Genomic DNA, 13,949 nt, shown 5'->3' with positions numbered 1-13,949 from the left:
AGTAACCGGCAGACATTGTGTCACAATATCCTCCACAGATTGGTCTTATATTTCAAGGAAGGTTGGGCCAAAAGAGGGAAAGAAGGCAGAAAGAAAGGGAAAAAAGATGGAGACATAGATGATGCAGCAAGGGTGCAACCTCGTGCAACGCTCTTTTTTTTTTACGGTGAAGCAACCCTTGCCAACCAATACCAGTGTCCTTTAGAGTCAAAATACCCGACACTAGATGTAAGGATGTGGGGAAAACAAGCTGGGCTTGTAGTATCCATAAGTGATTCAAAAATTACAGTGTGTCTTGTTGGTTGCCACAGCGTAATTTGAACCATAAGTTGTATGGGCGTAGAATACAGTACAGAGGGGCAAAGGGATACAGGGGGGGGGGGGGGAGGGGTTGGGGGGACAAGATTTATCCATGCTATTGTTATCGTCAAACACCAGGCGACACAATTTCATGTCTGCTGGAAGTTTCCATTTCTCTATCTTTCTCTTTCTATTTCTGCCCTCTATCTTCTGCACACTTCCACACCAGTCTCCGGGGTGAATCTCCTTCGATGACATGAAACATAAGCCGGTGGGATCCATTCAAATTTTCACCAGCAAAACATTAGACGGTGGGGTGACGCACCAGTGGATTTTACAACTCGGTGTTTCCGCTCACGCTCGGTGCTAATCATCACAGAGCGAGTGCCTAGGAGTAAATCTAATACGCACTGAAAATGAAGCAGAAACAAAACAAGCTAGCACTCCTCCGCAGAACTTCACCAGAGATAATAAAACGATAGTAGATCCTGTGAGACATAATCACTCATCTCTTTTGTTTTTCTCTGCTCTCTGTCAAACCAAACCACATGTGAGTCAGAAAACAGGTGAGTGGGAGAAATCTCTTTGAAATCACATCCTTCCCCTTCTATTCTCCATCCGGCCCCCATCCATTTATATCAATGCACTGGTCTATGCAGGCACGTCAAGCCCCCAACATTTTTAAATGCATGTGAAAATCTGTCAATTACGAAAATCTCTCACAAGAGTGTCTGCAGATTCCCACATACACATGTAAAGCCTATGTATATTCATATCTTACGTATCTCATATATCTCATATATACATACACAGACACAGTACGCATATATGTCTTTCCATCTATTTAATGTTATTGTGTGTATATCTGCATTTGTATATACTCATGATATAATACATATATAAATGTATATACAAATATCAAAATATATATATATATCAAATATATATATATATATATATACATATACGTATGTATGTATGTATACAAATACAAACATACATGCACATAAACATGAGATAAATGGAAAGATATACACTGAAGTGGGCAAAACACATGCAAGGTCTTGCCCACTATTTGATGAAAACTTGCTTCAAGTAGCCTCCATCAATGCTAGGAAATGATTTTCCTCTCATCAGGTAGCGCTTGTTTCATCGTCACGGCCCGCAGCTCGGGCTAACTGCCACGGTGGGGGCGAGCTCAGAAGCAGTTGCGAGACCTTCTGAAAAGGTCTAGCCGCACTTGGATTGCTTTTCAACCAACAATCAACATTACCCCGAGTAGCACTAATAGTGACAATGAGTGTTTGACTTGGCCTGGTGCCATAGACAACACACACGAGTAACACCTACTTCATATTTCCTCTTTTTCTCTCCTCTGCTCTCTCTATCTATATATATATTCCTCTCTTCCTCTTTCTTATCCTCTTTCCATATATTTCTTCTTCTTTTCTGTCTATCTATCTCTCCTACTTTGTTTCTCTCTATGCCATTCTATTCTTTTCATGTCTATTTTCTTTCCTCTTCTTTTCTGCTTCAGCATGAAAAACTTTGTTCAACATTACGAGAGCAGGCACAGTTTGTCGAGGGATTACAACCGAACCCCAGGCATGCCCCAGTGCCTATCCATAATTCTATTTGCTGAAAGCAGCTGGCATGAAAAATAGGAATATATGGGTTACGTTGTATTCACACCGGATGGGAATAATCATGCCCTCATTGGTCATCAAAGACTCAAATTTGTTCGCCATCAAACTGTTATACAAATATTATTGTCTGTAGGCGGAGAAAGCAATATCCCCATATAAGTTGCACTGCTCTGAAGCTTGGCAACAAAAAGTATAACTAGTAATGGTTGTTACCAAAGGTATTAAGCTCCATGAGGGCACATCTTTTTTCTTTTTCTTTTTGCCATGGAACACAAATCATTAAGACTATTTTTCCCCAGACTATTTTTTCTCCCACACCACATACTAAATTTGTTCTTGCCATGATACTATGTCAGGTTTTGACATTGTTTCCAGTGGAATTAATGTACCATCAGAAGATCTACTGAAAACAGAGTCGGCAAACTTTACAGTAAGAAGTAGGGCAAGAACTGAATATATCCTATACAGTGAGCATTGTCTATCTACTCTTATCTGTCCTTATAGAATTGCCAAACTAAAAGGGGAGGAAAGCTCTGAAATATATCCCCACAATATTTTGTAGAGATGTAAGAGACAAACAGGTAGATAAATAACCCACAAAACAAAAACAAAAAAGGATAAATGAAAAACTGACTAACTCGATATATGAGTGAGTAAATTGATTAATGTAAAGCAAGAAATACGCATGTTACTAATCTAATGTAAATATCAATAATGAATTCTTGCATATCTAAACTAGGGAAAAGGCAAATTACATTGTAAGCTAACTATGCAGATATATAGCTAGATATCTGTATAGATGTACCGGTATATAAATGGACAAACATTGCCCACATACCATTGCACATTGCCATACATTCCTTTTCAGAGCATATCACAAAAGTCAAGATACAGTGACTGTCAACATATGGGTCTGAAACAGGCTCGTGACATAAACCTGTTTTGAAATTTGAGCTCAATCTCAATTCAACCATGGAAGGCCTGCACTTGTTACTTCGCCAAAGCTAAAAGTCAACATATCCTTTTTATAAATTTCTGCTGTTTGCATGAGATCACTGGATGTCGGCCAGGAAAAACATCCTACCCGAAGAAAACGATTACACACAAATTGCGTTACAGGTTACAAACACTGGGCTATTTGTGTCACAGAGAACGTCATCTTACTCCAAGAATTCCGTGAGCTGGTTGCGACTGCACTTGGACCACTGCCACGGCGTAGTGTAGTAGTTGAGGGTCGGCGCCATCACGGCATAATTTCTTGCACGCGTGTCTTCAAAATCTTGGCATTTAAAGTTGCTATCATGCAGCATGTTGAATCTGAGGACGGGGAAGAAGGAAAATGAAAAAGTTGTGAGAAATCAGAATGATTTGAACATCACAAATGAAGGTTATCAAATGTAACTAAGCAGTGTTATTAAGGTTTGTTTGTCTGTTTGTTCATTTCCATCTGAGAAGATGGCTGGATAGCCCATATTCAGCTACGTTAAGCTGGTCTTCCATGGGGTCCAGTTGGATGTGAGGTGGGACCACTTCACCGGGTTAAACATCCTGCTCTTTGTGATGAATGAATGAAGCGGGATCTTTTATGTGCATGAGTTGTTACTCTCTCATACACGGGACCTCCATTTTATGTCCTATCCGAGGGACAGAGTGTTTTGTCTCTTGCTAGATGGAACGGTATGCTTACACACAACATTGCTCAGTCCAGACTCGGGTTTGAACCCGAGCCGAGTAATCGTGAGGCAGACGCACTACCAACTGAGCCAACTCACCCTTTCACTCACTCATTGTTTCATGTTTCATAAAACAATGTGAGAATACATATATGGCTTGGAACATGAAGTGTTGGAGAAATACAAATGTAAGTGAGGACATCCCTAAGACATGTTGACATCTTTATACATCCAAACTAAATCCAACTTTGAGATTACCACTATGCAAATCCACTCTCAACACTGTTAGCTTGATGGGATTATGGATGCCTAATTAGTGGTTCATGACTGCTACTGTTGGTGAAAAGTCAAAGAACTCTGGTAAGGGGAGACCCCAGAGTGGGAATCACATGGTAACATATTATTAATGTGGACAGCTCTTCTCTCCCACGTTACGAGACCAGCGTCACTGAAACATCTTGGTGCAATTCTTGCCCCCCTCAACGATCCCCCACCCCTCTTTTCACCCCATTGATCTCATCTTTCATTAGGCAGATTCCCCTTACCATTGCATCGCCAGCGATCTGCTCTGTGCAGTCTGAGTCAGCATGGAGCTAATGCTGTTCGGTGTCGCCTAACATGAAATCTGATCTGAACAACCTCCTCGTAATGAATGATTAAGATGTAGTTATGGGGGGCAAGAAAGAAACGGCCTCAGTTTCTTTCATCTTGGGAAGACAATGTCACTTTCATGACTCCATCCTGGCTTTCCCTTTTTCCATTTTAACAGGAAAACAATCACATTTAAAGGGATAGTACAGTATTGGTGGAGATGAAAATTTGGCTTTTAGATTTTTGCAAGATACCAAGAAAACACTTATGATATAGTGCAGAGCATACCATTTTTAATAAGAGGAATTCAAAGTTTATTTGATGGAATTTGATGGAATGACTGAAACATCCAAAAACAAAGTAAAACAAAGCAATCGTGATAAAGTGTGGGTCCCACACTTTATTAGAATTACTCTATTTTGGATATCTCAACCATTTCAAAACCAATTTTCATCAAATAAATGTTGAATTCCTCGTAGAATTACATGCTCTTTCATATTTTATTAGAGGTTTCTCATTATCTCACCAAAAAATGTTAGAAACCTGAAATTAGGTCTCAACCAAAACTATACAATCCCTTTAATGTCCTTTTTTGTGTGTTTTAATCACACTTTGCCCATAGTCTGACTGTAGCATATGTTACCTATAAAGTTAGGCACAGTTTCTAGAACTTCTGCAAAAGGTAACTTCCGCGACTTTTCCATTACTTGTCACTAGTAAGATTTTTGAAGATCATGACCTTTTTTTTTCCAGTGGTGTCATATAAACTTGGGAGTGCAGAATTAAAAAAAAATATAAAGACTATATGATTCATGTGAAAATATGCAAACTTAACATTTGAGAATGAAACTGAACAAAAATCAGGGTTCATGATATTTTTTAAATGTTTCTCTTTCCATGATTTTTCTGTATCAGGTAAAAATGTTATTAAAGTTCCATGGTTTTTCAATGTTTTCCACAGGTACACTGTTTTATACTAGTGGGAATGTAGCAAAAAGAAGATTGCATTACTACATAAGACATAACAGAATTAACAAATTCTAACGGCAGAAATAAACGAAGAGATGAGCCATGCAGTCTACCAAACAAAATATTAACCCTACCCCATCTAAAAAAAATAATAATAATAATAATCCAATGAAAATACCACTCTTCATCCAAATAGCTGATGCGTATCACATGGTGTAGTAAAGAAATATGTCAATTTGGACTCACAGAAACTTGCAGCACTAAATTACCACATATATCATGGAAGTCTGTCTAACTCTACACTTTTTAACTCTCAATGTATGAATCCTTCTGGTGGCGTTAATTTTTTAAATCCTGTTTAAGGTATGATAACAAATGTTATCGGGAAGGAAGGGGGGCAAAAACTGTCACAGATAGAGAATAACTGCCACTTTAGTACATACATTCCAAGGCAAAACAAAAAACAAAAAAAAAAAACCCAAAAAAACTGGCAAGTAGAAATGACAAGTGGTTTCAACATGGCTGTAGTTATTTTCTGTTTTAGCAGTTGCTGAGTGCTGGTAAAGTCTAAACAAACAACAAACGCTCATCAGTCTGACTCTAGATGCACTCTCCCTATCAAAACTGTCCGGGAGGATTCAGAAGTTTCAAAAGTCAGATATTTACGAGGCCAACAAACCCATTAACAGCCCCGGAGTCTGGACTTAACAGCCAGTTAGGTCCTGTACAAAATAGGCATGCACTTGACCTAGGGTGATTGAAACCAAATTTACTGGCACATGATACCAATACCATTCTCTGGTTTGGGCTTTTATTCTACACTTCCCTCCTCCATAGTGTCAACTCAGGCATTCAGGGCAGCATGCCTGCTGTTGCTCAATTAAACCTGTGACTTCCAAATATTTAGGTGTAGCAGATTAGCACAGATATATGTGACCTGCTGACTCAAACATACATACAGTAGCTTAGCACTAGCAGCAACATTGCACCTGCTAATTGTACAATTTATAGTTTACTTCCTTTCCACGAAACAACAACACACACTCTCAAGAAAAGAAGAATCCAACTAAGAAGTGTAATAATTCAAATCCTATTCCTGAATGAAAGACAATAATGACCACTTATGCACAGGAAGTCATTTACTGGACACAGCAAATATTTCACGAGGTTTTGATTTTTGCAAATTTCACGAGTAAAGTGCTATTTGCAAATTTAAAATCACACAAAAATGTTAACTCTGATCCCAACATGACTGTGACATGCATGCATACATTTCTCCATTCAGTACTGTACTCCACAATCGTGAATTTAAAGACGATATAAAGTTTTGGTACCTCAAAAGTTTCCCTGAGTTTCCTTGTCTTAGTTTGTGTTTCAGGTTAAAGATTTACTTTTAATAGTAATCATGCAATAATGGTTTCATACAATACGTGTATATTGATTGTCGCGGTACCGCGTAGAGTCAAACTAACGGCTCGTTCAAATTTTTCAGAGCCCGCTCTGCTCTGGTACGAAACTATTATTGCATGATTACTAAGACATGAGAGCACTTTGGGGCGAGTAAGTCTCACAGTGTTAGTTATATGAAAGGGACTTTAACCTGAAACACAAACTAAGACAAGGAAACTCAGGGGAACTTTTGAGGTACCAAAACTTTATATTATCTTTAACCACTCACGAAACTGCTAGGAAGTCTCAATTTGCAATAAAAAAAGATAGACTTGCAAAATATACGGTGTATATACAATATGCATGACTCCCCCATCTGGGAGTGGCCATACCCTTGTTCTGCATAAGGAAGAATTAGAGAAGTCTTTTAACTTCAGCTCTCTGCATGTGGATGGTAACAACAATCGCTACCATCTCTTCTTATTGGTCTCTTCCACTCTGTATTTGACCTGACTGGAGCCCAAGGTTATACCAACATGATCCTGACTACATCTCTCACTCATGGTCAATCAAAACATTGCTATTTTGGCAACAAAGGAAAAAAAAGTTGACAAACAGCATAAATATTGAAAGGAGATACTTGTGTGTTTTGCCATCCCCGCCACCCCTCCCCTTCTCCAGGAGCCGGAACGTGTCCAACGCCCCGTCAGGAGCACATTTTCGGCACATATATCTATCGAAGCTGTCCCCGTTGTAACTGTAGAACGGACCCATTGACTTTCCTGTGTTTTCATGTTTAAATTGGGTTGCCATAGCAACCACACATATCTGAAAAGGTCACAATTATCAACTGCAACTGTATTTGAAGAAGACAGAAACAAAGAATGGGTCTGCAGATATCTTTCTCTTTTGTTCATCGTATCTAGCTTCAGTACAGAGCTGAGCCACAGGGAACCAGGGTTGACTTTATGGGGGAGGGGGAGGGGGTGGAGAGGAGGAAAGGAAACAGCTCTTTTGTCGTACAAAAATAAGTTTTTACAGGATGTCAGAGACATCATTCATTTCCTCCCATTACCATCTTAACAGAATTTTGAATGCTTTCTCAAAGCCTCCCATAAAGGGTGAAATTCAAATAAAAACAAAGTAGAGGCACTTCCTACGACATTTAATTTTGGTTCTCTGAGAATGGATGGCACCATCAAGTTACAATCTGGTGCCGCAATTTTCTCGAGCCGAAATCTGCTAAGACCTGTAGCCAAAGTCAGGCCTGAATGACTTACAGACGAGTGAAGGGGTGGGGGGGGGGGGGGGGGGGGGAGGAGAGGGGAGGGAAGAACCAGCGAGATAGAGAGCTATGGGGTGATAATTGAAGTCACTTACACCCATAAATTGATGCCACATTTTCAGGATTTCTTCGTTACAGAATAGTTTCAGGATGACGTTTGCGACACTTGGGTGTCCCGCTCCTCACCTCTCCGCGCTCTCGCTCGCCAGCCAATCTCCGAGTGGCGAGAGAGCTTCAAAAATACAATTACCCATACAAAGTGATAATACCTGGGGTTGTGAGCAAGGCGGGAAAAAAAGTTTTTTTCAAAATCCTCATACACGGACAATTTTTTCTTGATCAAGTCTCTGAGTAAAAGAGTCTTAAGCTAGGTTAGATGCATGTGGATGTCATCTTCAAGATAAGAACCAGCAAGTTGTTTCTTAAGTCATATAAAGGCTTTTACAGAAGTTTTGCTTTACTAATCTGTAATACTTTCTACTCTGTATACAGCAGTAGTCTATGTCAAGGGACAAAGACACTTCTCATATAAAATGTTGATGTCTTTAAAAAAATCAAATATATTGACCTAGTTAGTATTTGAAAGATTATTCTCTATATAACATGACTACCATGTCTGTGCAACATCTCATAACTCTGATGCCTAGATCTTGGGTGGATTCACTACTGTTACATTGACGAAATTCTGTGTGGTACAAATAAAACTGCAGACTGCAAAATATGGCCCCAGTCAATGTTCTTCAACACTGTTCCCAAACACAGAGGGTTGGAAATTTGAATACTGCACTATCCCCCTCCCCCAACATACACACACATACATACACATACACATACACATACACACACACACACATACATACACACACACACACACACACACACACACACACACACACACACACACACACACACACACACACCAATAGCAAAATATATATCGAAGAATGAATATTGTTGCACTCCATCAAGATAATGATCATATTTATTTTTTCCAAACGCATTTCTTTCAATAGTAAAGCTAGGGATGGAATGTTCCATTGTCAGTAAAACGGTAGCTCCAATATCAAATGCACAGAGGCTGAAAAGCACAGTTGCCTATTCAGAGATAGCAATCACAAAAGGGTGGTGGTGGGGGGGGGGGTTCTTTCTACAAGACCAAACATTCTCCAAGATGACTGACGGCAATTTGTGACCCAAATTTGTCGCGCAGATTACCACGCAAGATTACATTCACATAAATGATATTAGTAGAATGTTTCATTTGTCATTAACAGAGCAAACAACAGGGTCATAAATCTGGGGTGATAAGCAAGGTTTTGATCAAAACTGCTATACACTGATTGCTTCACGGATATGGAATGACATTGACAAAGGATATCTACATGCATCTTTGTATGGTAAAAGAAATATAGCAATGTACCACTAATTTCTGAACATTGCTTGAAAGCCTGTTACTTACAGTATGGCCATGAATATCCAAATGCTTTCTCATTTAGACCTAAAAGGAACATCCTGATCCCTACTACCCTCTAACGGAAAACCAAAGACAAAAATGAGCAAAAAAACAACAACAATGGAACAAAAGGAAAGACTAGTGCAGGGTAGAGGCCAACAGGTGAAACGATTCAGGATATGATATTCTGTAATAAGTTTGATACTTGACAGCAGCTAAAACAGTCCCCGGTAAGCATTTTTCAAAGAGTCTCATAATGTCATTAGCACTGACAATCAGAAGCAGAGGGCTAGAGACCCAAGGGAAATGACCCTCTCCCCTCCCCCCTCCCCCTCCCCCCTCCCCCAGAGAGCCAAAGCCAAGTGTGTAGGTGTGAGGACCTTTTGAAATCAGTGACTGGTAATTCATGACTGATTAATGAAGATTAATGCATATATAGATACCATTCCTACCAAATGATTCAGCCACAAAATACCATTTTTAGTCACTTTGACAAATGAAATCGCTCAATTTGCCCCATCAGCCATCATCACAAAACATCTATGCATGAGCATCTTCAGATTGCACTCTGCTGACTGTTTGTGATTTTACTACCAAATGCTAATAGCAAAACATGGCAATTCATAGGTGTAAGGAAATCTTGACCCTCTCGCTGGGTCTTGGCACTTGCCAGTGGTTTGATTAGTCATGCATGATGACCCTCTGCTTGCTCCACTTGCAATCAATACAGAGGTATGTAGGGCCTTTGACAGAGGGTAATAAAAGAATGACCCCCATGAAGAGGAGACCAAGAGGTGACCAAGAGGTGATCAAGAAGTAACCAAGATGTGACCAAGATGTGACCAAGATGTGACCAAGATGTGACCAAGATGAGACCAAGCATCTCTGGCTGTGCAAACTCTCTCCAATGACTCCCCTACCTTTTCCCCATTTCATTTCATCCCCCCCCCCCTTTCATCAGCCAACTGCGATGTCTATGATGCACTAGACCAAGAACCGGGTCAGGCAAAGGTCGTGTGTTGGACAGGATGAAGGGGATGGGGGTGATGTATCCCATCATGCCCCTAATTCCTTATGTTCCCATGAAATAAACAGTTCGACCACCGAAGTCAGAGGTCACTGCCCGCAAAACTGACGGCAAATAACAAATGACAAAGAAGAAACAACACATATATGCTCCCAAAGTATAGTATCGATTTGATTAAAAAAAAAATAATAATAACCTTCCTCTGTGCCTCCAGGTTTCTTTGGAGCAAAAAGAGGGGAACATAGCTGCTGCTAAGGGTTTATTCATATTCTTGAGAACGGGCATCTTTTTGGTGATTTGAAAAATTGAAAAGAAATCTGTTATTTACATAAATGATTTATCTGATTCTTACTCATTTATGGCAGGTCTTGGGAAAAAGTAAGCTAATAACACTTTCAGCGACAAGAGAAATTGTACGATATGTCAGAATTTTCAAAGTTGCTGCAAATTCAAATTTTCATACAATCCTGAACCATACATTTTATCCTTAGATAATATACATATGTATATCATGGCAAAACTTAGAATAGGCCTGAATACAGAATCAGACATAAAATGAAAAATGCAGGAGGCAAAATGAATTAAAATCTATTGCTCTGCTCACTTTTATTTTCTAATCTAAATCCATGTTACCACTGATTACAAAAATAAATATGTATTATCACAGACTTGACTTGAGGCAGACTTAATATGTTTTCCAAATCAAAATATCTGTAGTCTCCTCTTTTAAGCATTGAGTAAAAAAAGAAAAAAGTCCTGCATCCCCATTGAACCTAGTAAGTTTAAAATTAGATAATTTCTCATTTTTTCTTTGACAAATATGAGGGGGGACACCTAAGTGATCTCGGGAGAATGGAACGGATTCCCTCTGGGACACAGTGTTTGCAAAACATCTCATTTGCATTCTTTTCCTGTTGTCAGTGACAACACGAAGAGGAAACAATGGTGGTAACCGAGGGCTTCCTGAATGCCGCGGCCGGCCAGACTGTCGAGGGACAGAAGGTGTGCGGTGTGTGCTCCACACAGGGTCTAGACACGGCGACCCTGGGAGTTGCAGGAGGACACTGCTGGCTGGCCCGTCGGCCGGGGACTCTCCACTTCCCACTCCCATAATTCTTTACTTCCAGACCGATTACGGCTCAATTGTCATAACTTGTCTCATCAGTCAAACACGTCAAATCTGACAAGATATAATATTAATGCAACTCCTCATATTCACTGTTTTTGTCCATTGAACTTTGAGAGGCTCAGTATGTTTCGGAGACAAAAAGTAAGGAAACCTAACATGTTCTCTACCTTCTAGCAGTTTTATGCATTCAAACCATTTGGGAGTTTATACCATGCTACAAGGTGCATGACCCTTGTGTGACCTAAGACTGCAGCTCAAGTGAATTCGGAAATTTAACACAGTTGGTTTGAAAAAAAGAAAGAATTTCCAAGAAATCACATGAATAGACTGCATTTCATGACTCTCAGGTTCCACTTTTCCCAGAGCTAGGATATATAGTGCAACTCAGTGAAGGAAAAGGGCAAGGAGCTGTTCACAGCATCAAGGTATTAAATTAATCTATTACATTGACCCGCTGAGGACGAGTCCCGAGTATACTTGGGCAGATGTCTATGGCTGCGTTCATGCGAAACTAGAACTGCGTTTCTAAACACGTTTAGTCGCTAAACGTGTTTAGTTGCGTTGCGTTCATGCGATTTTTCCATTTAAACGCGTTTCAAAACGCCGATCTGAAACGCGGAAAAAAGGGCGTTTTGAATCATGATTCTGCCAGAATCACGATCGCAGAAACCGCATGAACGCAACCGTGATTTCAATCATGATTCTATGACGTCATTGTGCGCTGTGCGCATGCGTGTCTCGTGGGGTATCCCATGCACAGCTTCTAGTTCTGTTCGCGCGCTTGTGTACGTCTTATGAATCGTGTGTTTTGGTACCATACTTGCACTTGTTTGTTTACATCAACGCCATACACCGATTTTATGCTAGTATCTAACGTTAACTGTATAATATAATAATACATGTAATATACTCTCCGATTGAGTTGATAAAAGTAATAGCTGCAGCGCTGTGTCTACCAAGGGAAACAATTGGAGAGACGAAGAATTAGGATTATTCCTCGATCTGTTCCTCGATCTGTGGGCAGAGCCTGAATGCCACAGCTTATCGGAAAGTATTCACCGAAATAAAAACGTAAAGGCCTGTACAGCTGAAATAAGGAGGTCTGGCTCGAGTTGCAGAGACAAGATCAAACTGCGCAGTGCGCTGCGCAATGGCAAAGGATGAGCTGAGCCAGAATCAGCATTGCGAAAGCCCGCATGAACGCTCTTCCGCTGAGACCGTGATTTGAAACGCCGTTTTGAATCATGATTCATGTTTGTGATTCTGGCTACGAAATTCGCATGAACGCGGCCTTAGAGAATTAAATGCGTGTTGTAGCAAAATCAGCCCATCCTCAACAGGTTAATATCAATTATTGGAAATCGTGTTTTGTGCTAAATTGATTGATCAATACTGTCTTGTAATGTACACAATTCCTTATTTGGATGTTTCAGGGTCTGTTGATCTTTGTTTTGCCATCTAATACGTGGAATATCATCAGATCATAATTAGACCGATAGTAAGTCCGCTCTGCACTCCAATTTCAACACACAGCTGTTCAGAATGAAAGAAGACCTAATGCTTGCAACTTCCAAGCCACATCAACACATCCAGTCTACAGCCCCATCCCGGTTCATCGATGACTGCATCCTCGCGAGCCCCAGCCAATCTCGTCTCCTAGCTCTCCCACGATTCTTTCTCCCAACTTCCAGATGATGCTGATGCACTGGGGCCCCTCTTAATAGCAAAGAAAACTCCAGCTCAGCGGAGGATTTGAAAGCTTAAACCAAGTCTAACTCTCCCCTTCAAGTGGAAATCGGGACCGGTCTCGCTGTCCTCATGTTGACTCACATTAAGGGCAAAAATACCCTGGGGTGGTGCGCTCCTTCGGAGGTCTGCTGGGAAGAAGAGGGATCTTTTATCGCCTCACAGCGGAGGGGTGGATGGCCATTCCTATCGGACGCAATGCGAACAGGTAATGCAATGCGGACAGAATGTTTGGACTGCCGTAACAGCATCCCCCCGAAATTACTTCCCCAAATTTCTCCCTAATTGCAGTTTTGGGTTCCTATTCCGCTGGATTGGTTACAAAATTGCCCTGCTGAAAATTGTGCCGAGGACTTTTTGATAAGTGCACAGGCTTAATGATCGGCCAAGAACGTGACAACCCAACCCTCTGTCATGGGGTAAAACAGAGTTATCATCTTTAGCATCAATTTGTGCTTGAAACATTTAGCAGAGTACTAGTCACATGATCTTTGTCATTGCCAAAAGATGTTTATCAGAGTCTTTCATACTTCAAGCAAGAGAGCTACAAATAGAGCAAAGATGAAGATTTTTCTAGTTGTGTAATGTTGATATATATTCACTTCAAGCTGATGTTAATCACGTGATCAAACTCAAGAGGCATGAGCCTTTGCCAGAAGTCTGTCATCCTCTAACAATGAGGTCACAAGAAGATGATATTTATGCTTGGGGTGCTAATGACTGGACGAAGCTAGTCACCCT

General features: G+C 40.4%; 1 protein-coding gene across 1 annotated transcript in view; it reads right to left on the bottom strand.

Moving 5' to 3' along the window:
* Positions 1-13,949, bottom strand: part of LOC139734050 (A disintegrin and metalloproteinase with thrombospondin motifs 9-like) — a 206,661-nt gene that overhangs the window by 70,016 nt on the left and 122,696 nt on the right. The window contains exon 10 of the mRNA XM_071644866.1: positions 3,111-3,263. Within this exon, the coding sequence (XP_071500967.1) occupies positions 3,111-3,263 (153 nt within the window). The remainder of the gene's footprint in view (positions 1-3,110; positions 3,264-13,949) is intronic.

Source organism: Diadema antillarum, unplaced genomic scaffold, assembly GCF_040938485.1.
Source record: "Diadema antillarum isolate AM-2024a unplaced genomic scaffold, OU_Dant_1.0 seq00000507_RagTag, whole genome shotgun sequence".
Taxonomy (NCBI): Eukaryota; Metazoa; Echinodermata; class Echinoidea; order Diadematoida; family Diadematidae; genus Diadema; species Diadema antillarum.
This window is presented reverse-complemented; position numbering and strand designations above follow the sequence as displayed.